We start from the raw sequence: 23,351 nt of genomic DNA, 5'->3' as shown, positions 1-23,351 counted from the left end.
AAGAAGTCCAAGTAGGTCCAAGGGATTGACTGGATACTTGGCATGAGGAAGAAAAGTCCAAGTGGGTCAAAAGAATTGACTGGACACTTGGTGAGGGAGTCCTAGCAGGTCAAGGGTGGTCGGATGCTAAGCATGATGAACCAACAGGTCATGCTTGACCGGATGTTGGTTTAGAGAACTTCGGACTTTGTTTTGGACAAAAATCATGAGCTGGATCGATCAGCCGATTGATTGGCTCATGCCCAATCGATCAGCTGATCGATTGGGCGAGTCCCCACGACAAGCCTTCTCCCAATCGATCAGTGGATCGATTGGGGAGAAGTGTCGCGCGAACAGAGCAACTCTGGATCGAGCGGTCGATCGATCCAGAGCCCCCAATTGATCAGTGGATCGATTGGGAGGTTCGATTCTGCGTGATAAGCCCTGGATCGATCAGCTGATCGATCCAGGCAATTCCTGAGAGCACAGAGGCGCTCTGGATCGATCAGCTGATCGATCCAAAGCCTCCTCGATCGATTGGGAGCAATCCAATCGATCGGGATTTGACCGTTGGCATCGATTAAAGCCGTTGTCGAGCTCTTTCTTCGACAACTCTTGCATTGTTCAGCTCCGATCTTCATAGCAGCTTCTCCACAGCGTTTTCCGCTCTCACCGCCAGTTCTTGAAGGATCTTGGAGAGACATCCAAGTCAAGAGGCATGACTACAACAAGAGGAAGAAGCTAGGATTAGGGTTTTCACTGCATATCTTGTAAGATATTTCTTGTATTTATCTTCCCTTAATTTCTTGTTGTATTGTGAGTTTGTAAAGGCTTCTCCGCCTTCGGTAGTTACCGTAAAGGAGTGTTTTCATAGTGGAGAGTGCTCGTGTGTGTGGATCCTTGGATTAGTCATCTCATCTTGAGGTGGATACCAAGTAAATCCTTTGTGTTAGCGTTGTATGTTTTGTTTCTTGTATTTCCGCTGCATATCATTGAAGAAACAAGCAACGAAGAGCACGAGGAGCACGCCGAGCTATTCACCCCCCCTCTAGCTACATAATTGGTCATAACAAGTGGTATCAGAGCAAGGTTGCTCTTCACCGGAATCATCACCGAAAAGGGAAAAGAGCTAGAGGGTGAAGAAGTTGGAGCAAAATTCTTCAAGTCAAGAATTTTATCAAGCTCAACTTCAATGGAATTCCAAGACGGACTTGGATTCGACACAAGGGTGCCTCCACCATATGTATCTACAAGTTTCGATTCTTGGAGATCAATAATCGAAAATTTCTTGATGATGGAGATAGAGCAATGGTTTGCTCTAATGGAAGGCTTCGAGGCTCCAAGAAATTCAAAGGGCAAAATCCTCAAGAAGAGCAAATGGAGCCAAGAACAAATTCAAAGGTGTGAGGCGAATAACAAGGTAACCAAATTATTGGTTAATTTATTGCCAAGCACCATTCTTTGCAAAATTGGAGAATTTAAATATGCAAAGGAATTGTAGCAAGTTGGCCAAACTTCATGAAGAACCCTCCATTGTACTAAATTAAGATAAATCCAAAGAGGGTGACTCATTGGAGCAAGACCAAGAGAAGGAGGAATCCGAAGTTGAGAGATGCTCAACTTCCGAAGAAAAAGAAGTCCAAGAAGCCTCATCTTCAAAGGAATGCAACGAAAAGGGCAAAGAGGGTGCATACTCTTTGTTTCCTGTAGAAGATGAAGATGAAGAAGCCTCCACCTTTAGGATTGAGGGGGAACAATTTTCGATGACACCGAATCAAGAAGAAGGAGAAGTCTCTACATCCGGGTCAAGAGAAGAAGAGGATGAAGAAGCTTCCACCTCCACAAGTCAAGTCGAATCTATTAGAGGAGCATCATTATCGTATTAATTAAGAGGAAGCCTCTACCTCCGGATCAAAAGGAGAAGATGTCATCCCTACACATGAAGGTATAAATATTTCAAATAAAAATAAAAATCATATCATATGTTTTGAGTGTAGGGAGCATGGGCATTATAAGAGCAAATGTCCTAAATTAGCCAAAAAAAAGAGCCAAGTGACACCAAAGGGTAAGGAGAAGCCCAAAGAGACCGCTCCCTCAACAAAGAAGAGCAAGGAGCACATTGTGTGCTTTTTGTGTAACCAAAAGGGACATTATAGAAGTCAATGTCCTAAGGGGAAGAAAGCGGTCAAGGCTCAAGAAGGAAGCACAAGTCAAGGGGGAGCCTCTAAGGTAAAACGAAAGGTATCATTTATTGAGTCTACCCATTTAAATAATGATAAAAAGCATACTAGTTCTAATTTATACCATTTTAATGTTATTTACCATAAGAATAGAAAACATGATAGCTTTAAGGAAAATCATGTAGCTTTTCGTGCTAAGACTACCACACCTAGGGTTAGGAAGGTAGATGAAAATCTAGACAAGAAAACTAAGAGTTTTAGTTACAAGCCTAAACATAAAATTGCTCATGAATTCATTGAAAAACCAAAAACTAAGGATTTAATGATAGAAAATTAAGTCTCGAGGTCAAGGTTTGATAAAATGAAAAAGACCCTAAAAAGGATGGAAAATATCCTAAAAGGGTAACATGAGCAAAACCTAGGTTTAGGACAACAAAAGTCATCCAATGGCCATAAAGGTTTGGGATACAAACTTAAGGCTAAGAAGGATGTAATTTTTTAAGGCTAAGAAGAATGTAATTTCTTACCATAGGGTTCATATAGCTATGGAACCGAGTCTAGGTCTAAGGGGCAAGTCAAAAGTACAAGGGAAGTTATCCCTAGGAGTATTTTTGCAACTAAGATGACTAAGACTTCTAAGAAGTCTAACAAAGTCACTAAAAATGTCACAATGGAAGAAATCCCTAGGGTTGACCTAGAAAGTGTGACCAAGGCTTCTAAGAAGCCTAAAAAGGTCACTAGGAAGGTATCTAGGGAGGTTATCCCTAGCGAGTACCTAGAGCATCCAAGGAGCACCAATATATTTTGGGTTCCTAGAAGCATTTTCCCTACCCCATAGATGGGTTCATAGTTTGTAGAATCGCGATCCTACGCAGGATCGATTTAGGGTCAGGTTCGGATCGATCAGGATCGGATCGTAGAATCGTACGATCCTACCAAAAACCCTTAACATTTTATCATACATGATTAATAATTAGAAAAAATACCTAAAAACTCATTTACATATAAATAAATAACTAATTTTGTATATATGTGCAATTATTTACACTCAACACATCAAATTACATTACTACATGTACAAATTTAAATTAACTTGTAATTCAACTATCATTCTCGCATAGTAATAATATTTATATTTTCATATCATAAAATGAAAGAATATAAAATATCTATTAACACAATAATAATAACACATACAATGTCAAAAATATTTCCTTGATTTATAAGATAATTCAATTTAAATGTCAACAAAGCATCTAACGTATATAACAGAAGCTATTGAATCCTTTGATTCAAATATGAATGCCGAAAATAATCTTCTAAAGACTGGTTGATGCTACACAATACTAGACAATAGGCATCCAAAAACTTATTATTTTGAGAAAAATAAATGACAGAGTATTATTGATAAAAAACTAAAACAAAAATAATTAAACATATATTTAAATAATTTAAAACTCTAATAAGATGAAAAAAAGATATTGGTTAAGGATAAATTTTGAAATTTATTAAAGATCTCTGAACGAGCTTTAATTTGATATATTATAAGCCCCGTGGTTCAATCCGAGTCAAAAGTTATGACCTCTCAAAGCTTCCACCGATCCTGCTCCGATCCTGCTCCGATTCTACCGATTCTGCTCCGATCCTACTGATCCTGCTGCGATCCTACTGCAAAAATGATTCTGCACGATCCTAGATCGATTTTGGGTTTCCGGATCGTAGGATCGTACGATCCTATGATCCGGATCGCAGGATCGTACGATCCTACGATCCGGATCGCGATTTTGCAAACTATGGATGGGTTAGAGAGTGTCAACTCAAATTGAAAGGGTAGTTAACCTAATCATGATGAAGTTGACACTCAAGGAGCATTTTCAAGGTTATTATTAACCTTTGAAAATGAAAAGGATTATCATTTACTTTTAATTGGAGTAATATGTGCTATGAGTTGAGAAGTTTTGATGTATTTTAAATGACACAACAAAATATGAGTAAAAGAAATGCCAATTTGAGATTTTGGCATTTTCTTAGAAAGTTAAGGGCAATTTAGGCCTTATTTTTAAATGGCTACTCTTGTAAGAGTAAAATATGTCAAATCTTGAGGAATTATGTTTCTAAATTAAATTGGCACAATTGGGATAATAATAAGAGCTACCAAATTGATATTTTGGTAGTTTCTTAAGGGATTAAAGGCAATCTATGCCTTAACTCAAATTGTTATTCTTGGAAGAGTAGATTGTGCCAAAATTTGAGGAATATAGTTAATTTCAATTGACACAACAAATTAAGAGTAAAAGAAATGTCAAGTTGGGAGTTTGACATTTTATTAGGGACTTAAGGGCAATCTAGGACTTAAATTTTAAGTTAGCCAAGGTTTTATGATACTTAGATAGGTAATCTAGGTATTTTATTTATGCTAAAACTTGTCATGATTGTTTTCCTTTTATATGTCATGACATCATATTTATTTGCTTTGGCATTCATACCTTATTATGAAAAATACAAAAATATCATGTCATGTCATACATACATCATGTAGTCATGGGAAATTTCCTTTAAAAATTATTTTTCTTTGATGTATGCCATAACATTATCATGCATTAGTTTATTCCTTGCAATTAAGGATTAATGACATTTATTAACAAGTAACATCCTTGGTGGATGCTCATAACCTCAAAATGCCTAGATAAATATGCATGATCCCTATAATAGGGCAAAACCAAAGTTTACATCTTACTAATAACTATAAGGTGACTTGCGTGTTTTCGTACACATTAATACAAGTGAGATGTTAGGATGATGAACAAAACTCAAGATGTTGATTTAATGCATTCTTTTGAGTTTTTAGGTTCATCAAATACATAGTTATGTGTTTTCCAATCATTGGGAAATCTAATGTACAAGTCATGTGCATTGAGCCCAAGGAACATGGTTGGATATTGGTTTTGAAAATCATTTTAAAATGCTTTTGAAAAACCTTGGTGAAGGCTATCTTTTGATAGTAATCATCATTGAATAGTTGAGCACAAACTTGAAGAAAACACTAAAGTGTTTACAAGGTTTCAAGTTTGTATCAATCTTTGAAAATATGAAGTATTTTCTTAGGAAACTTTTTTTCCATGATACTATATGTCCTAAATAATGTCTACAACGATTTTTATGATTTTTGGAATTTTGTAGATTTTTCTAGGGGTTTCTGAAATTGACTGAAATGGAATTTCAGCTTTTTCAGAGCTTCAATCGATCGCCCGATCGATTGAAGCCGGTCTCAATCGATTGGGCGATCGATTGAGAGCAAGCTTCTCGCGAACAGAAGCTTCCTGGATCGATCCACCGATCGATCTAGCCCTCCTGAATTGATCAGTGGATCGATTCAAGCAGGTTCAATCGATTAGGACCCAACTCCAATCGATTGGGAATGCTGATTTTGGTTGGTAAAGCCTGATTTCAGCATTTTGAACCATCTTTAGTCTGGGTAACCATTCCAAACTCCTCAAAACATATTTATACACATTTAAGGGGAGTTTTCATGATGAAAACAAGGATGGATTGATTAAGGAATACTAAGTCGAAGTTTAGGTTGAGGTTTGGTTTCATTATTGAATTTATGAACCTCAAAACTTCTAATTTTGGGTTTCCTAAAGGTTTAGGGATTCCAAGTCATTGTTGGTGCAATGACAGAAGTTTCGTGCATGTTTTTAGGGGGAGTTACTCTTTAAGGACATGAAAATTATTTTTCATACACCTTGGAAGGTGGTTAACCTTCTTTAGTGAGAATGCTCAAGGTTAGGCATTTGACTAAAATGGAGAGTGGATATCTTCATTGTTTCAGTGATATATGCTCAAGGATGAGCATTTGATGAAAATGAAGGGTATGTGACCTTCATTTGAATCGTGTGAATATACCACAAGGGGTGTCTGCTCAAGGATGAGCATTTAATGATAGTGAAGGGTATGAGACCTTCGTTATCGGATTGTGAGCAACAAGTGAAGTTGTGAACAACATTAGGTAACTCTTCAGGGGGAGAGTTTGCTTATTTTGATGTGTGCCAATAGGGGGAGAATGAAAGGGTTTAAGTTAGACCTTCATTATATAAGAGGGAGTTTGCCCTCTTAGTGGGAGAACGTAAGGTTTAACTTACGCCTTCATTACCTAGTGACATGAAGGGAGTTGAGGCTATGGGATCAGCCTAACTTAAATGTGGTATTGTCAAATATCAAAAAGGGAGAAATTATTGGTGTAATATTCCCTAGGTCAAGGTTGACCTGTTTGATTGAGCTTGAGTTGAGTCAAGCTCGAGTCTTGATGTTTTTGGTTTCGATGTTTGACAATACATGTAGACAACACATGGAGATTGCAGGTGCGATTGTTCATGTGGGGAGATTGTGAAGGAGAGTCGAGTATGTCAAGGTTGACTGAATACTTGACTGGAAATCTTGGTGAGTGAAGCTAGGTGAAAGTCCTGGTGAGTGAAGCCAGGCAGATGGAAAGACCTAGTGAGTGAAGCTAGGCAGAAGGAAATCCTGGTGAGTGAAGCCAGGCAGATGGAAAGACCTAGTGAGTGAATCTAGGCAGAAGGAAATCCTGGTGAGTGAAGTCAGGTGAAAGTCCTAATGAGTGAAGCTAGGCAGAAGAAAATCCTGGTGAGTGAAGTCAGGTGAAAGTCCTAGTGAGTGAAGCTAGGCAGAAGAAAATCCTGGTGAGTGAAGTCAGGTGAAAGACCTAGTGAGTGAAGCTAGGTAGTTGGAAGTCCCGGTGAGTGAAGCCAGACAATTGGGAAAGTCCTGGTGAGTGAAGCCAGGCACGAGGAAATCCAGATGGATCAAGGCTGATCGGACATCTGGTGTTGGAAAGTCCAAGTATGTCAAAGGGATTGACTGGATACTTGGCATGAGGAAGAAAAGTCCAAGTGGGTCAAAAGGATTGACTGGACACTTGGTGAGGGAGTCCTAGCAGGTCAAGGGTGACTGGATGCTAGGCATGATGAACCAACAGGTCATGCTTGACCGGATGTTGGTTTAGGGGACTTAATTTGGACTTTGTTTTGGGCAAAAACCATGAGCTGGATCGATCAACCGATCGATTGGCTCATGCCCAATCGATCAGCTGATTGATTGGGCGAGTCCCCACGACAAGCCTTCTCCCAATCGATCAGTGGATCGATTGGGGAGAAGTGTCGCGCGAACAGAACAGCTCTGGATCGAGCGGCCGATCGATCCAAAGCCCCCAATTGATCAGTGGATCGATTGGGAGGTTCGATTCTACGCGATAAGCCCTGGATCGATCAGTCGATCGATCCAGGCAATTCCTGAGAGCACAGAGGCGCTCTGGATCGATCACCCGATCGATCCAAAGCCTCCCTGATCGATTGGGAGCAATCCAATCGATCGGGATTCGACCGTTGGCGTCGATTAAAGCCGTTGTCGAGCTCTTTCTTCGACAACTCTTGCACTGTTCAGCTCTGATCTTCACAGCAGCTTCTCCACAGTGTTTTCTACTCTCACCGCCAGTTCTTGAAGGATCTTAGAGAGACATCCAAGTCAAGAGGCGTGACTACAACAAGAGGAAGAAGCTAGGGTTAGAGTTTTCACTGCATATCTTGTAAGATATTTCTTGTATTTGTCTTCCCTTGCTTTCTTGTTGTATTGTGAGTTTGTAAAGGCTTCTCCGCCTTCGGTAGTTATCGTAAAGGAGTGTTTTCATTGTGGAGAGTGCTCATGTGTGTGGATCCTTGGATTAGTCACCTCATCTTGAGGTGGATACCAAGTAAATCCTTTGTGTTAGCGTTGTATGTTTTGTTTCTTGTATTTCCGCTGCATATCATTGAAGAAACAAGCAACGAAGAGCACGAGGAGCGCACCGAGCTATTCACTCCCCCCCCTCTAGCTACATAATTGGTCCTAACACCACCATCGTATCCATCCAGGTGCACCCATTCCTTTTCTTTCCCCCCTTTCTTCTTCTCCCCATTCTTCTTTTTCTTCTTCTCCTTTTTCTCTTCTCCAGTGGCGACGAACGACAGATCCATCCCTGCTCTTCTTCTTCAAGCTTGCAACCCCTTCTCTTTTTCTTTTCTCTTCTCCGACGGCAACAAGCAACAAGCTTCCCCTTCCTTGCTATCCTGCTTCTCAGCAGCACCGTCGGAGCTCCTCGGAGTGTGCCGGAGCTCGCCGGACCACCAAAAAAGAGGGGAAAACAAAGCCCTAGTAGCTCCCCTCTTTTCTAGCCAAGTACAGTAGCCACCGGAGCTAGCTGTGGCTTTCACCAGAGCTCGCCGAGACAACTGGTAAAAAAGGAAAAAGGTTTTTCCTTGCCCCTTTACTATCTCAAAATCCTTCTTTGTTTTCAACCTTCCCTAACTGCCATAGTTACCTTTCATTTTCTCCAACAGCAGCCCTAGCTACTGTCTTTTTCTTGGCAGCACCGCCGGAGTTCGTCAGAGCTCTTGGAGCTAGCTGAGACAGCCAGTGACCAAGGGAAAACTATCTTAGTTGCTGCCATCTTTTTTCAGCAATCAAAGTAACCCGTAAAAGGTATATTTTGATGTTTTGTGTTAATCGAGATGTAGTTAGGAGTACTATCTAGATTGGAACAGAGGTTTCATTTAGGAATGCACAGTGGTATAAGATAGCGAAATCAAAAATAATGATTTAGTGGCTTCGAGTCGTAGATCATGTTCAAATTTTTATGTCATGATTTTTATTTGATAGTATTTTGATTATTTGATATATGTTTAGTATTCTGTTTGCAGACACAAGCTCGAGTGGAGCACGGTGATCTACCGACACTTGAAGATTTTGATGTATATAAGGTGGGTATATCTCTCTTTGACTCCTATATTTATCCTTGTGCATGAATAAAGTATTAATGAAATTATATATATTTGTATAATTGTTTTTAAAAAGGAATTAAAATGATATTACAATTAGCAAAATGGGTTAAAATAATAAAAATCATGGAGGACCAATAATTGATATTATTTCTTGTTCACATATGAGTTAGATTAATATGGGAAGAGTTGTTTTAAAAATTAAATGAATAATCTGAATTACTCTTCTATTGATATATTTTTTTTTAAATTTGCTTGACCTTTCATACTTTATGTTTTTAATGATCTACCTATTAATACTTGTAGTTTTTATCTGTGAACCATAGGATGATAAATTAGCATACTTGATACAAAAATGTTAACTTGATTGACCATTTGTTATGAAAAGAGAATAATTATGATAAATTGATAAAATGGAATCATTAAAGTAAAATAATAAAGATGGTAGTGAAGAATTAAAAAGTGAAGACTATGAGCCTAGCTTTATATCAGAACTTTAATTAGAGTATTGGACCACCCACATGTTATTGTGGTATCGCAACGGTCGCAGTTTAGAGTACCTGACCGTACACCCGAGCGCGTGGTGGCGTGATGTATCCCTCGATCAGTGTTTATTATGTCTTCCACCGATGAGGGCTGATAGTTCGTACGTCAGATGACATATGCGATAGTTTTATACTCTTAGGAGACTTTTAGCCTATACATATGACATTACACTATGATAATATGGACTCCAGTGATTCACTTTTTAGTTGATCTATCAGATTTACCCATATTGATATTATACTATCGATGACATGTGCGACTGATGATGAAATAAATAAGATTTGAGAATTGATCTTAATTGATGATAATATATGAAGATGAATTTTAATTATAACAAATAAATGTTAAATGATAAAAAATATACAATTATGTATGTTATCTGAGAACTAAAAGAAGAAATAAAAATTGAAATAATAAATGGTAATTTTTTAAACAAGATTAAATTCATGTATATTTTTCATAATTACCCATATGGCTATTTGACTAACTTTCTACATTCCTTGGCCTTCAGTTTTACAGACGCAGGGATCCTTTTGATATTGTAGTTAATTTTAGACTTCCATATAGTTGCTCAGAGATCTCAATGTGCTGATTTTCTGGTTTGTTTTACTTTTATTTCATTGTATTTACATTTTAAAATTTTATTTCAGATGTCATTTATCTGTATAGTAATATATATATATATATATATAGATATATATAGTGGCGGATCCAGACAAAAAAGGAAGAGAGTGCTAAAAAAAAGGAGTCAGAGCTTGTCTTCCTTCTCGTTGCCCCTCAGACTACAGCATACTGGTTGAATTTTCTTGGAGTAACGGAGTGCTCAAGCACACCTCCGCTCCCCTTAGATCTGTCACTATATATATATATATATATTTTTCTTGGTTATTCTGTTTTGATAGTTTCTAGGTTTTTTTTTTATTATATTGTCATCGAGTGAGGTACAGAGAACTAGACTCCCGGAGCGTGACATTAATAGTGTTTTATGTTGCCCCTACGGATTGGCATAGCTGGTATATACAAGAATGTTTGCTCTAATAAATCTCGATGATAATTTTTAATGAGTGTAAAATATCTTATTAGATGTCTGATCTCTCCATATAAAAGGCCGTTGATAAAATAGTCTATGTTATTTACCTGTCAATATCTTATCATGGGATCAATAATATCAGGACATTTAAGATGAACGATATTACCTTTAACTCTAATAGTATTTTATGTTGAAACTACACCCAAAATGTGACAAAGGCGATTCGCTCACCTCCAACGCCCTCGTCAATCTGTCCCTATGATAATATGACAAAGGTGATTCACTCACTCCAGCGCTCCAGGTAATCCGTCCCTAGATCAATATGGAGAAGATAAATTATGGGTGACTATTAGCCATTAGCGTAAGTAGACAAGACATGAGGAGAGCATGCTTGAACGTGTCGAATTTTAACTCCAATACCTCATATGATAACTTCCTATGTCTCAATCATCGCACCACCCTGAAAGAATTAAAATTATACCCAAAATGAATATATAGATGATCAATTTTCAACCCACCTAACAACTCCATGGACAATGTCCTGTGTCGAAGAAATTGTGCCAAAATTTCCAGGATGACATTGACATGAATCTTGGCACAATCTGATTTTAAAAAACAGCTCGATGGACCATCTGTCATAACCAAAATATATTATTTTCGAAAAGTTCTAGTCTCAAAAAAATATATTATATTTGAAGAGTTCAGAATACTTGTGATATTGGATTATTTGTTATAATCTATATGTATTTTGCGATCTAAATTTTTTTTATAGAAGTATATTAATCAACTCAATATAAGAGTTGAAAGGACAAAGATATTTCACCATACAAGTTAATAGTATTTATGTCGTCCTGTGTTGATGTAGTTAGTATATGTATATTTGTTCTAATAGATCTCGATGATAATTTTTAATAGATGTAAAAAGGGCAGTTGATAAAATACTCTATATTATTTACTTATTTTTATTTTACCGTGGGACTAATAATATTGACATGCTTGAGATGATGAATATTATCTTTAACTCTAATAGTATTTTACGTTAAATTAAACCCAAAATGATCATACAGATGATCAATTTCCAACCCAACCACCAACATCATGGACAATGTCTTGTATCAAAACCGCGCCAAAATTTTCCAGGATGACTTGCCGGGGAATCTTAGCAAAATCTGATTTAAAAAAACAGTTCGATGGTACGTCGGCGCAACCACTATGAGGTCCCAAATTGAGTGTCTTTCAATTTTAGCTATTGAAAATAATCGTCACTATTTTTTTTTTAAATAATTCAAGCGTCTAGATTTTACTGATTAATCATGAAAGTAGACGTTTTTTTCTTCATAAGGATGAGTTATAAGATTTCCTTTTTTATTTTTTATTTAATCTAAAATAATAGAGACGAATTTAAAAAATTATTTATAATTTTTAAAAATAATTTTTCTTTCTCAAATCCGTGGGCTTGGTGGTTCCTTTCCTTTTCAGCTTGGATTTAGTTTCCTTTTATTCTTCATTCCACGTCTTAGTAAACAGAAACATTACAGCTCGCGACAAGCGAGCTGTGTTAATCACTAACATTCCTTATTTAAGTATTTCATTTTATTATTTTATTAAAAATCTTATTTCTTTACTAAGTTGGATGAAGTCCAAAATAAAAGTACATTTGTATCTTTTTATCTCAAATAATTTAAAAATTTATTAATAATTTTCAATGATATAAAGCTCGAGACTTAATTACGATGCATTATTAAGATTTTTCTCATTAATAAATTAAAAATCTAAAATTCCTTTTAGTCTTACATTTTAAAATTGACAATACTTAAGTTTGTATAAGAGAGAGTTTATTACAGTAATTTACTGTTAAGGAGTGTCATTTTGATAGTCATTATAACATTATCCTATTGTATGAGTTTGACGTATCCTTACTTAATTTATGATTGTCTGTTGATTAAGATTAAATATAATATTTATTTTTATCAGTTTAATATCTGTAAATTTGTTCATGTATTATATTTGGAGGTGTATATAATTATAAAAATATTGGAGGAAACAAATAATAAATTAAAATTAGAGTATTTTATTTGTCAATTGAAATTATTATTTAATTCCTCTCATGAAAAATGAGATTCACATACTTATATTTGTAAATAAAAAAATGATATGCTTAAAAGAAAATATTTAAAATAGATTCACAAAATAATAGGATTAAAAAAAAAAGAATGATCGACCTTAGATGTATGTTTCTATTTTGAAATATTTTCTTAAGATTTTTCTAAATATATTTCAGGAAACATGCTCCTCATCCTTATCCCTTCCAACCGAATAAATGACTGAATAGTTAAATAAAAGGCGCAAAAAATAAAAATAAAAGAAAAAAAAGGACCAATCTCGTGGCCTTCTTCTCTATCATTGCTTACCCTCCATCCTACCCGCTGTTCTGGAATTTTTTTCGCGGGCCCCATCATGAATCCGACGGCGTAATGATTGGGTGACTAAGCGGTTTTATCCTCGATTGGTGACGGCGAGAAATTACGGCGAAAACCCTCCGTTTGCGATCGTTTGCTCTATAAATTTTGGCCGCCGAGTTGGTTGACGATAAATGACCGACGAAGAAGCTGATCGCGTCGGTGCAGATCTTCTTCTTCTTATTCCGGAGCAGCGTCCGCGGAAGAAGAGGGATTTGGCTGAGGCGGGGAGCTTTGGATGCCATGAGAGGCGGTTGAATGGTTCCGTGGCGTTTCCGCGTCATCGCTGATAAGCTGGCGAAGATGATCGGGGGAAGAGGCGCTGATGACGGCGACGACGATTTCTCTCTTCCATTCGATCACCCGATCGATTGCCGCTCCAACTCCGTCGATGTTAGTGGTTAAAATTTGTTTTTTCCCCTCCTCGCTCCTTTGGCCACTTTGCTGTGGTTGATTTCACTATTGGGCGAAATGTGTCGACGTTGGTGCTGTTTGTTTTGATGAAAATTAGGTTCCTCATATGCGGCAGCGGTTCGATTGGGATTGCGGCCTCGCCTGCGTGCTGATGGTCTTGAGGACGGTAGGTCTGGAACAGTTTGATATCCGTGATCTTGAGAAGATTTGTGACACGACGAGGCAAGTTGCCCTTGTTTTTTGTTCTGGTTACATTGATCTTCACTATTTTCTTTTACGTACAAGGACAAAAACCATTGGCCACATTAAAACTTTTAAATACGAGTCTCATGGTGAACTCGATCGTGGAAATGGCTCGCCTTCTAATGGTTTTATGATACTGTCATTTAGCGTTTTGGCACTGAAGTATAACTACAACTATTATTACAACAACTATTTGGAGTTCGATTAATCAGATCTGACCTTTCCATTGAGCTCTTTGCAAAGTTATATCACTATTGACATATAGATCTTCTAAGCCACCTCTAGCTATGTTAATTTAAGTTTTTTTTTTACGTAGTTTCTCTCTACCTGTTACACTAAGAGACCTAATTAATCCAGATTGTCAATTATAAGATCTATTGATTTCTAACTGGTCTGTCTAGTAGTGTTTTTACTTTTTTTTTTTCCCTCTTGTAATCTCACAAATTCATCTTAGTATTTTGGTTTTTTTGCTATGCTAACTTTTTCATATGTGATATTTCATAACTGCATAATAATGTTGTAGTTGATAAAATATGACTGATATTAAAGCCACAATATTATGCAATTTTCTCACTGAAGTAGCATTCACAATTGAATACACTGTTCTACCTCTCTTTTTCTAGTTTATCATTGTTATTATACCCTGTGTGCCTGCTTTCTTTGGGTTATTGCCATTTCAACATAAGATGATGCCATATCAATACGCAATTTACCTTGTCCAAGCTTTCCTGCAACATCAATGGTATCTATTGGGTCACTGTTGTTACAAAGAACATATTTGTATTTTATGAGATCAGTGGAACTGATAACAAATAGTTGAGACTTGAGACATTTTGGTGTTTGGTTTGGATGGTGAAATAGCTACCATGACAACATGTTCCCATAAAGAAGTTTTCATTTTCTACATTTATTAATAGGCTGAATTACATGCAGAATTAGTTGTGTGATGTGATCAGGTTCCATTTATTATTGATTATATTTTCTGGATAAGAGTCTAGAAACATGAAACTGAATCATTTTGACATTTAGAACGGATTGGAGAGCTAAAGTATGCTCTCTTTTTGATGCAAGGCTTCTTTTCATGGTAACATGAAAACAAGTGCATGGCATGGTCTATATTTTATCTTTGGAGTCCGTCACAATCCATGATCCGTGTGTTCTGCCATGGTTAACATGTGCTTTATTTGAAGTTTATTCACACGTTTTCAACATTTGTTAATTGAGAGCAAAGGGAATGTGAATGAATCTATTTTTATGCTATTATGCACTACAAAGTTCATAACAAAAAACAAAAGAAGTACTTTGCTTTTTGATAATTCCAATTATAATGCCTTTTGTTGCACTGATACCTCTCACGTTTTGGCAGCATTTGGACTGTTGATCTAGCATACTTGTTGCATAAGTTTTCCGTGAAATTCTCTTTCTTGACCGTGACATTAGGTGCAAATCCAGAGTATTCAGCTGAATCCTACTATAGAGTAAGTTTTGTTAAACTCTTGCCTGTTATTTGAAGTGTGCCTGCAGCACAAACAACATACGCTTGTGTACTGATTCTGAAATCAACTTGCATTGGCAAACTCTTATGTTTGTACACCATTACAGATGTGTATGACCCAAATATGACCATTTTAGGTGCAAATGAACTCAAACAAGTCAATTTTGAGCAAAAATCATGTTGTAAGCTGATTTTCAAGGACTGCAATTTGACATTAAAAAACATTGGTGAATGGTTTGATAAAATGCCCTAATACATATGCAAATTTCTATTCCGTAACACTTCTTTTGCTATATGATGAAGATATTACAAACACTTTCAGCACAATGTCCACCATCAGAGTTTGATCCATTCTAAATGACCCTAGATAAATAGATCTACTCAATTTGCACTTTTCTGGAGTTTAGGTTGCAGTACTTTTTATTGAACTCCCATTTACCATGTGAATTTGCCCACATGTGGTGTGGTTGCATTGATTATATTACAACTTACAAATATCCAGCATTTGTATTTGTGGACCCTTATCTCTTTTATGAAATTCCATTCTCTTGAGTTAAAGGCCATGAAATTTTAACCTTCAATAATATTTTTGTGGTTTTCTACTAATATCCCTTTGTTTGCTTCTAGTAATGTTTCTTCATATCTCTTCACTTTGAAAGTAGTATATTGCGACATGTACATTTATATGGAAATCCAATTTTTAATATTTTTCTGACAGACCATGTTCTTCTATCAAATTAATCAGCCACTACTAATTTGATTTGGGACACGTACAGGAGCAACTGCAAGATGACATAGAGAGAGTGAATGGGCTATTTGAAAAAGCCCTAGAGGCTGGGATCAACATACAAGTATGTGCGGGACATTTTGTCATGTTTATCTTGGATGGCCATAGGGTTTAAATAATTGACTGAGAATATGACGGGGTCTCAACTGCATAGTCAATGAAGTAGTTTAAAACCTTTATGATGTTCCACAGTGCAGATCCATCAGCGCGAAGGATATATCTCTCCTAATATTGACAGGCCAATGTGTTGCAGTTGCTTTAGTTAACAAGATCAAGTTGAGGTAACAAATCCTCTAATCATCAACATTTACTTATTTTTTCATCTCTAGGAATGGTAGTGAAATATTTTCAGTAGTGTTATGTATAGTTGTTTCCTTTGGACTTGTCTTTTGAACCTCCACCAACTGACCCCGTCTCTCTTCTTGTCTTGGATGGGCAAATCATGTGTAGGCAAATCATACAGGTTTTGTTACCTTTGTGCACCTACTGTTTAGAGGCCGGGCCCCATCAACAGTAAACCTATGTAAAGTACATCAGTCCACATTAAGAGGGTTCTTCTTAGTTCTATGTTTAAGCCTATAACCAAATGATGCATGATGCCATTGGTCTGTTGCTGTTGAAGTAACATAAGCTTTTGATACGGGAAACTATTTGTCTGATTTCTTGATGATCTTCATTTCTCGTAGTCAATATTGGACAAAGGATGCACAGGATGCTGACTGCTATATGAGCAACTCAGATTACATGGGTAAGTTATTTAGTTTGCAATTGTACTGTAATTTTTGGTTCATTAAGTTTTTTTATTAAAGCCAACGTGCTAATATTTATGCTTGCTATATGTGTGAGTTCATTAACATTCATGTTTTCTATTATTGCATTATATTTTTTTTCAAAGATAATATCAGACATTGACTTGATACTCGATAGATCTTAATGTATTATTCTGTTTATATTGACAAATAAGAATATTTGTGGTTGAAGAAAAAAATGGCCATAGTAGCTAAATTGTTTTTGTTTTTCTGATATCCTACATTAAAAACATACGTGTCTTAGATTCCTATCAATGAACTCCCACAACCAGAGAAAATAAATGGCCAGACCAGCCAATTGTCTTTCAATTGCTTAAATGTAACCTGTACAAGTTTTACGGCTCTTTAGCTTCGTCTTTTGAGTATATTGTTCTGTTCTTACTCCAACAGAAATAATTCCTTTACCTAGGGCATTATGTCGTGATATGTGGCTTTGATCGAGGGAGTGGCGAATTTGAAATAAGAGATCCTGCCAGTCCAAGGTACCTTCTTTCTTTTTTAAAGGAATTAAAGTGCTGAGTTTGACCTTCTTCTAAAATTATGAATTGATTTTCTACCTAATTATTCTTGGATAATATATTTGTCGATCTTGCTTTCCACTAAGTCATAACCTCAAACTTAGCTTGGAACAAGACTTTTAGCAGATGTATCATGAAAATTTAAAGCTAATTTAATCTTTAGTTTGCTTTCCAAGACTTTATCTGAATTTCCTTTCTACTTGAGATAATTTGACTCGAATGTTTTCTTTTTACGATTATTTCATTGAGTAAGCCACATTTCACTCGAGTTTTATATGGTGTAGGAAGCATGAGAAACTTTCAATAGAATGCTTGGACGAAGCACGGAAATCTTTCGGCACCGACGAGGATATCCTACTGGTAAGATTTTAAGGTTAGGTTAACAGATTTACTTATTACAATTGTATCAGCCTCGCAAATACTAGCATAGATGTCTTCTAGAGTGATCTGGATTAGGAATTTCTATCGATTGCTCGCTCGAGAGGACGATGAACATGAAAACACAAAATTTTGTTATTTTTCCTTATGAATTAAATAGTGTCCCGAGTCACAAAACCACACATGATCTTCATATTTTGTGCTTTAATTATGCAGATATCTTTGAGTGGTAAAAAGTTTACAAATCTTTCGTCCAGACTCGTAAAATAGAAATGCCAATTAGTCTTCTTCATCTTCCAGTTATCATCACCTCATGGTTGGGTGGCTATATGCATCGTTCATCCTTTGCAAATTATATATTTATATATGTTTTAAAAAAAATGTACAGCCAACTTGTGTAAATTTTTGTAAAACTAATGTATATCATGAAAGTGAAAAAAAAAAACTTTCTCTTGCTTGCTCACGATTCTTTGGAGTTCAAGTCGAACAATGATCGAACCATATTGAAGTTGGACTTGGTTCGATTGAAGGTATTTACTTGCCCAGTTCACTCAGTTTGATTGTCTTACCTTGTGAGTCATTGTTGTTACAATTAGTATGCCCATGTCTTTTTCTTTCATTTAGTTTTAAATTTGCTCACTCAATTGACCCATCCAATTAGTTCTATGGGTCGAGTTATGTAATTTGCCATAATCTACTCGACTTTGCTTGGCTCAGTCAACTTGTTCAAGTTATTTGATTTGCTTAGCTCAATTTCCTCGATTAGGGTATTTGATTATACCTTATTATCACACTTGAACTTGACACGACTTTTTAGATTGAGTCGGCTTAATAGTTTCACTCAATTATCCTGACTAACTTGACTTGCTTGTCTTGAATATCATAAAAATATTTATTATTTAGTGAGTAAAAAAGGAGTTAATAAATAATGATTTATTATTATTATAGCATCATAATTTAATATTAATTTATTTTATAGTTAAACATAGAAACCTATTTTATGATAAATGTAATACTTATTTTCCTGAACTAAATATATTACAATTTAATTATTAGTTCCAATATATATATATACCCACCTTTTTTTGTAAAATATCTATTTCAAAACTCCTCACTTAAAAAATTATATTCTAATAATAGAATATATAATATTTTTTAAAAATTATTTTAAAAATTTTTATACACTGCACAGTTTATATTTCATAGGGATTTTATAATAATTTAAACTATGAGTTAATAAAATCTCATATAAGAACTATAGGTGTGTAATGGAGTTCGAATTTTTAAATGTTTGAATTTGGTTCATTTATAATCGAGTTGAGTTTGAATTTTATTTAATAAATATATTCATAATTTATGAGTTTATTTGAATTTTTATTGAATTTAAATAATTTAATAAATATAAAGTATAAATTTAAATATTTATTAAAAATTAAATTATATATTTAGATAAAATTATAATATTTTTATTAAAATTTATAATTTTATTCTTAAAAAATTAATATATTTATCTATATATTTTTATGAGTAAAATATAAAATTTATAAATTTAATATTAAAATTATTATTTTTTTAATTTAATAATTGATTCATTAACTTAACGAATATATTAAAGAAATCGAATACTGTCTTAACGAGTTTTATTAAATGAGTTTTTATTGACTCGTAATTTAGAGCGGCTGTATTACTCTTAATTATACTATTTTAAAAAATATATATAGTTAAATTAAATTGTCTCAAAATTTAAAACTCGTAAAAAAAATTTTCCTCGTTTGGCGGCAATCGAGGCGATCGGTGGCGGGAATGGTGGGACGTGATGGCGGGAAAAGTGATGGGCGCCATTACTTTGACGTGAACTCCTCGGAATTGTAAAAATCATCCACCTCATCACCATTTTTTTTTGGCTTTTTGCTTTTTGGAATTTTTTGTAGTACTAGAAGTAAAACGCCAAATGTCAAGGGGCGGAAACGCAAAATTTCTAAATGTTTCTTGGCGCCAAACATTGATTATGGTTCAGTTTACTTCAATGGAATGTCAAAACGGTGGTTACTATAATAGATCTGTAGAAGTCGAGTTTGTTTACTTTAGCTGAGCTAGTTAAGTCAAACCAAGTCGGACAGATTAGATGAGTCAAACACATCGAAAGGGTTGAATAGATTAGATGTGGAGGGAAACTAAGTCATCACTATCATCGTGAACTCATAAATAAATCGTTACTCACAGGCTCATGATCAAGCTATTGCCACAACAATTTGAGTGAAGATGAGGTCACTATGAGCTCGAGACCAAATTTGCTAAGTGATCGATTGTAAGCTCACTTCAGTTTCTTTTAATGATCTATCCTTCTTAGTAAACAGAGATGGGGCGAGAGAGGAAAGGGAGGGAGCGGCTATTCATGCGTCAATAAAACCCTTCTCCCCCAAATTTCGCCTCACCATTCGCCGCGCGCTCTCCCACTCTCTTCTTCCTTCTCGAGGCGGAAGCCGTCGATCTCTCCCGCTCGAGCGAACGATCGGCAGGCGATGGCGAGGGAGTTTTTCGAAAGCGTAGAGGTTTGGCTCCCCGCCGAGTTCCTCTGCGACGATATCGTTCATCGGGGAGCAGATAGAGGCGGCGCCAGCGGGAAGATTAGACGCATCCCTTTTGGCTTCGCCAAGACGGAGGAGAGGAAGGAGGATGAGGATCACATGGCCAGGCTCACGAAGCAGATGGCTCACCACTTCCTCCAGGACGACGATCTGGACGCCGCCATTGATGCTGCAAACAAATCGAAGGTAGAAAGAACTTCAACAACTTCTTCAGATGCCTTTTCGTCTTTCTCGTACGAATTTCGACTTTCATCCCACGATTTGGGGCTGTTTTGGATGAAGGCGATGGCCGGATCAGCTGCGCCGTCTCCGCCGGCGGAGCTGTGGAGGAAGGGGAACGATCTCGGTGATTTGCTACACGAGGCCGCAGCGCAGGCAATGCGACTTCGTCAAATCGGTTGCCTCCACGACCGTGGATTTCTGCTCGTGAGCAACGAGTCGTCGCCGCCGACGGCGGCTCCTAAGAAATCTGTGCTGACGCCGCAAGAACAACTACAAGCTGCTCGTGTGAGTATTCTGCTTGTCGATTTTTCACTTGTCCGAATCAAAGACCGTCATTCCTTTTTGCCCCTCTTTTCATAGTTCTACCATTTGAGCCGGCAACTATCCATCAAGCAGCAGTTATCTGCTGCGTGGCATAAGCAGCAGAAAGCCAACGCCGACGGCGGATTTTACGGGGAGAACCGGCACTGCCGACCACCGGATCTTCCGGTTTCCGCTTGGACGCCCTTGAGAAAGCCCCCTCCATCACTGCTGCCGCTTCCTCCTCCCTCGCTCCCAGGCTCCGGCATGCGCGCTGCGTTCCTAGGCGCCGCAACTGGTCGAAAGGAGTCCGTCGGCACCGGCGTGTTCATCCCCCGCACCGCCGGCAACAAGCTCGAGGCGAAGAAAATCACAGGTACACCTCCCGCATTGATTCTCTTCGGATTCTCTTCCTCGGTTATTTACTTTTCTTTCGTTCTTCCAACAGAATTTTCGACTGTTTTCATGCCCGAAAAGGTCGCACAAGCATTGAACCAAAACATAGTTAACGTCGCTGCTCCAACTCGATTCACCGGCGGCTTCCTCAACTCGGGTAACTCCCTCCCTTACCTCCTATAACCTCCCAAAACTCCATGACCTTTACCCTAAAAAAACACTGTTTTTTGTCTCTGCTTCCACAGATGCTTTTGTCAGGCGAGAAAGCGCCGTCATGTCACATCACAGAAAACCTTACCAGAAGCTCAGCACTCCTTCGCCTTCCCCACCATTCGCACTAGCAGTAGGCGCAGGAGCTCACGAGACGGGCCTTCCTCAGGAGTGGACCTACTGACCTCCGGCCAGTGGTAAATTGGGTTGAGGTTTTAGAAGACGTTTCAGGATATGTAGGAAATTTATATTGTATTTTTTTTTACGGCGCCGGTGTTTTTCCGGCGACCGGAGGTAAGCCGGAAAGCTCTGCAGGGTAGTGGCGTGCAACCAAAGCCACAGTTTTTGTCGTTTTGTGGTAGAATAATTTCAATAATTACTTGAAGCAATGCAATTTGAATATTTCTTTTAAAAAATTATTAGTACTTTTTTATCATGAAAAATAGCATTGCTATTAAAGTATTCAAAGTCTCAGGCCCAACCCGGCTCAGAACTTTTAAGAAGCCCAATTTCAGCAAAACAAAAGGATTCTCCTTAAGCTTTGTTGAAAAAAAGAATTATTGGAGAAGAAATAAAAGGATTATAGAAGGAAAAAATATGAAAGAGGTAAAGAATTTGTATGTGAAGAGGAGGAGAATAAAACAAAATATACAATTTACTTTATTCATTGAAAAAATGTACATATTTATAGGTTTATTGGATAAGTATTAATAATTTTTTTTTTTTTTAAATTTTATCTTTACGAAATTCTTATCCTATTATGACAACTCAACAATTTTATCACGAAGTTTAGTCAAATTTGCCACCTCATTCTTCTATCTTCACAAATTTTATTAACATCAAAATAAAATTTAATTTCCAACACCTTCTCTTAAATTTAATTTTGTGACTCCAAGTAAGTCCGCATCTTGATGAAATTTTTAAATTTGAGTGGTTTTGTAAAGATGTCAGCAACTTGATCTTTAGTCTTCACATAGGCTAGCTCAACTTCTTTGTTTTTCACATGTTTTCGAATAGAATGAAAGCGAACATCAATATGTTTATTTCTTTGATGATATACTGGATTCTTCCCCAATGTAATTGTCGATTTGTTATCAATGCAAATTTGAGTTGCTTCACTATGTCCAAATTTTATCTCCTTTAGCAAACTTTTTAGCCATATAGCAGGACTAACACATGAGGATGTCGCAATGTACTCTGCTTCACAAGTGGAAAGAGTAACAATAGGTTGTTTTTTTTACATCCAATAAAATGTTGTATCTCCAACGAAAAATGCAAAGCCGGAAGTGCTTCTCCGGTCATCACAGTCTTCACCCCAATCACTATCTGAATATCCAACAAACTGAGAATTATTAGAGTGAGAATAAAATAGTCCATGATTCATAATATCTCGAACATAACGAAAGATTCACTTGACTGCCTTCCAATGAGTCTCTTTAGCTCTTCCATGAACCTGCTCACAAGATTGACTAGATATAATACTTGAAACGTGTGGGATCAACCGTCTTTCCTTCGTCACTCTTGGATAGCTTTGTTCCGCAGTCCACCGGTGTGTTAACTGGATTACAATCATCCATTCTAAATTTCTCGAGGACTTCCTTTGCATATTGTTCTTGAGTCATAAATATGTTATCAACTCCTTGTTTACCTCCAAGTCGAGAAAGTAGGACATACGTCCCATATCGGTCATATCGAATGCTTTTGCCATAGCTTCCTTAAAAGATTTTATCATTTGTGGCGAACTTCCTGTAATGATTAGATCATCTACATATAATGATACCAATAAGATGTTATCATTGTCTGCTCTTACATAAAGAGCATGCTCATAAGGGCATTGCATAAAGCCATTTTCTTTGAAGTATGCATCAATTCTTGAATTCCATGCTCTCGGTGCTTGCTTCAAGCCATAGAGAGCTTTCCTCAACTTGAACACCTTTCTTTCTTGCCCCCTCTTGATGTAGCCAGCC

At 36.7% G+C, this 23,351-nt stretch overlaps 2 protein-coding genes across 4 annotated transcripts; both read left to right on the top strand.

Annotated features, from left to right (window-relative positions):
* The first annotated feature begins 13,082 nt into the window (after positions 1–13,082).
* On the top strand, positions 13,083–18,033 carry LOC122047873 (guanylyl cyclase 1-like). 3 transcript variants are annotated; one of them, XR_006130673.1, is made up of 9 exons: positions 13,083–13,417; positions 13,536–13,660; positions 15,048–15,159; positions 15,953–16,027; positions 16,156–16,244; positions 16,650–16,711; positions 17,163–17,254; positions 17,575–17,650; positions 17,885–18,033. XR_006130673.1 is itself a non-coding variant. In XM_042609388.1 (9 exons), exons 1-9 carry the CDS (start codon positions 13,283–13,285, stop codon positions 17,936–17,938), a joined length of 801 nt encoding a protein of 266 aa, XP_042465322.1. In that variant the 5' UTR covers positions 13,084–13,282; the 3' UTR covers positions 17,939–18,033. The 3 variants fall into 3 exon arrangements, 2 of the variants coding, with proteins under 2 accessions (XP_042465323.1, XP_042465322.1); XM_042609388.1 differs by having other exon boundaries at positions 13,084–13,417; positions 17,182–17,254; XM_042609389.1 differs by having other exon boundaries at positions 17,575–18,033.
* Positions 18,034–20,036: 2,003 nt separating this feature from the next.
* LOC122047872 lies at positions 20,037–21,775 on the top strand. Its single transcript, XM_042609387.1, has 5 exons — positions 20,037–20,442; positions 20,539–20,763; positions 20,839–21,154; positions 21,227–21,331; positions 21,420–21,775. Exons 1-5 carry the CDS (start codon positions 20,191–20,193, stop codon positions 21,566–21,568), a joined length of 1,047 nt encoding a protein of 348 aa, XP_042465321.1. The 5' UTR covers positions 20,037–20,190; the 3' UTR covers positions 21,569–21,775.
* The last annotated feature ends 1,576 nt before the right edge of the window (positions 21,776–23,351 follow it).

Source organism: Zingiber officinale, chromosome 2B (genome assembly GCF_018446385.1).
Source record: "Zingiber officinale cultivar Zhangliang chromosome 2B, Zo_v1.1, whole genome shotgun sequence".
In the NCBI taxonomy this organism is placed as follows: Eukaryota; Viridiplantae; Streptophyta; class Magnoliopsida; order Zingiberales; family Zingiberaceae; genus Zingiber; species Zingiber officinale.
The sequence above is the reverse complement of the archived record's forward strand: the minus strand, read 5'-3'. Positions and strand labels throughout refer to the sequence as shown.

Coding starts and splice junctions, on each gene's coding strand:
- LOC122047873 (XM_042609388.1), top strand. CDS start 13,283: ATGGTTCCGTGGCGTTTCCGCGTCATCGCTGATAAGCTGGCGAAGATG. Junction 13,418..13,535: donor GCCGCTCCAACTCCGTCGAT/GTTAGTGGTTAA, acceptor GATGAAAATTAG/GTTCCTCATATGCGGCAGCG. Junction 16,245..16,649: donor GTTAACAAGATCAAGTTGAG/GTAACAAATCCT, acceptor CATTTCTCGTAG/TCAATATTGGACAAAGGATG.
- LOC122047872 (XM_042609387.1), top strand. CDS start 20,191: ATGGCGAGGGAGTTTTTCGAAAGCGTAGAGGTTTGGCTCCCCGCCGAG. Junction 20,443..20,538: donor ATGCTGCAAACAAATCGAAG/GTAGAAAGAACT, acceptor TTTTGGATGAAG/GCGATGGCCGGATCAGCTGC. Junction 21,332..21,419: donor CGGCGGCTTCCTCAACTCGG/GTAACTCCCTCC, acceptor CTGCTTCCACAG/ATGCTTTTGTCAGGCGAGAA.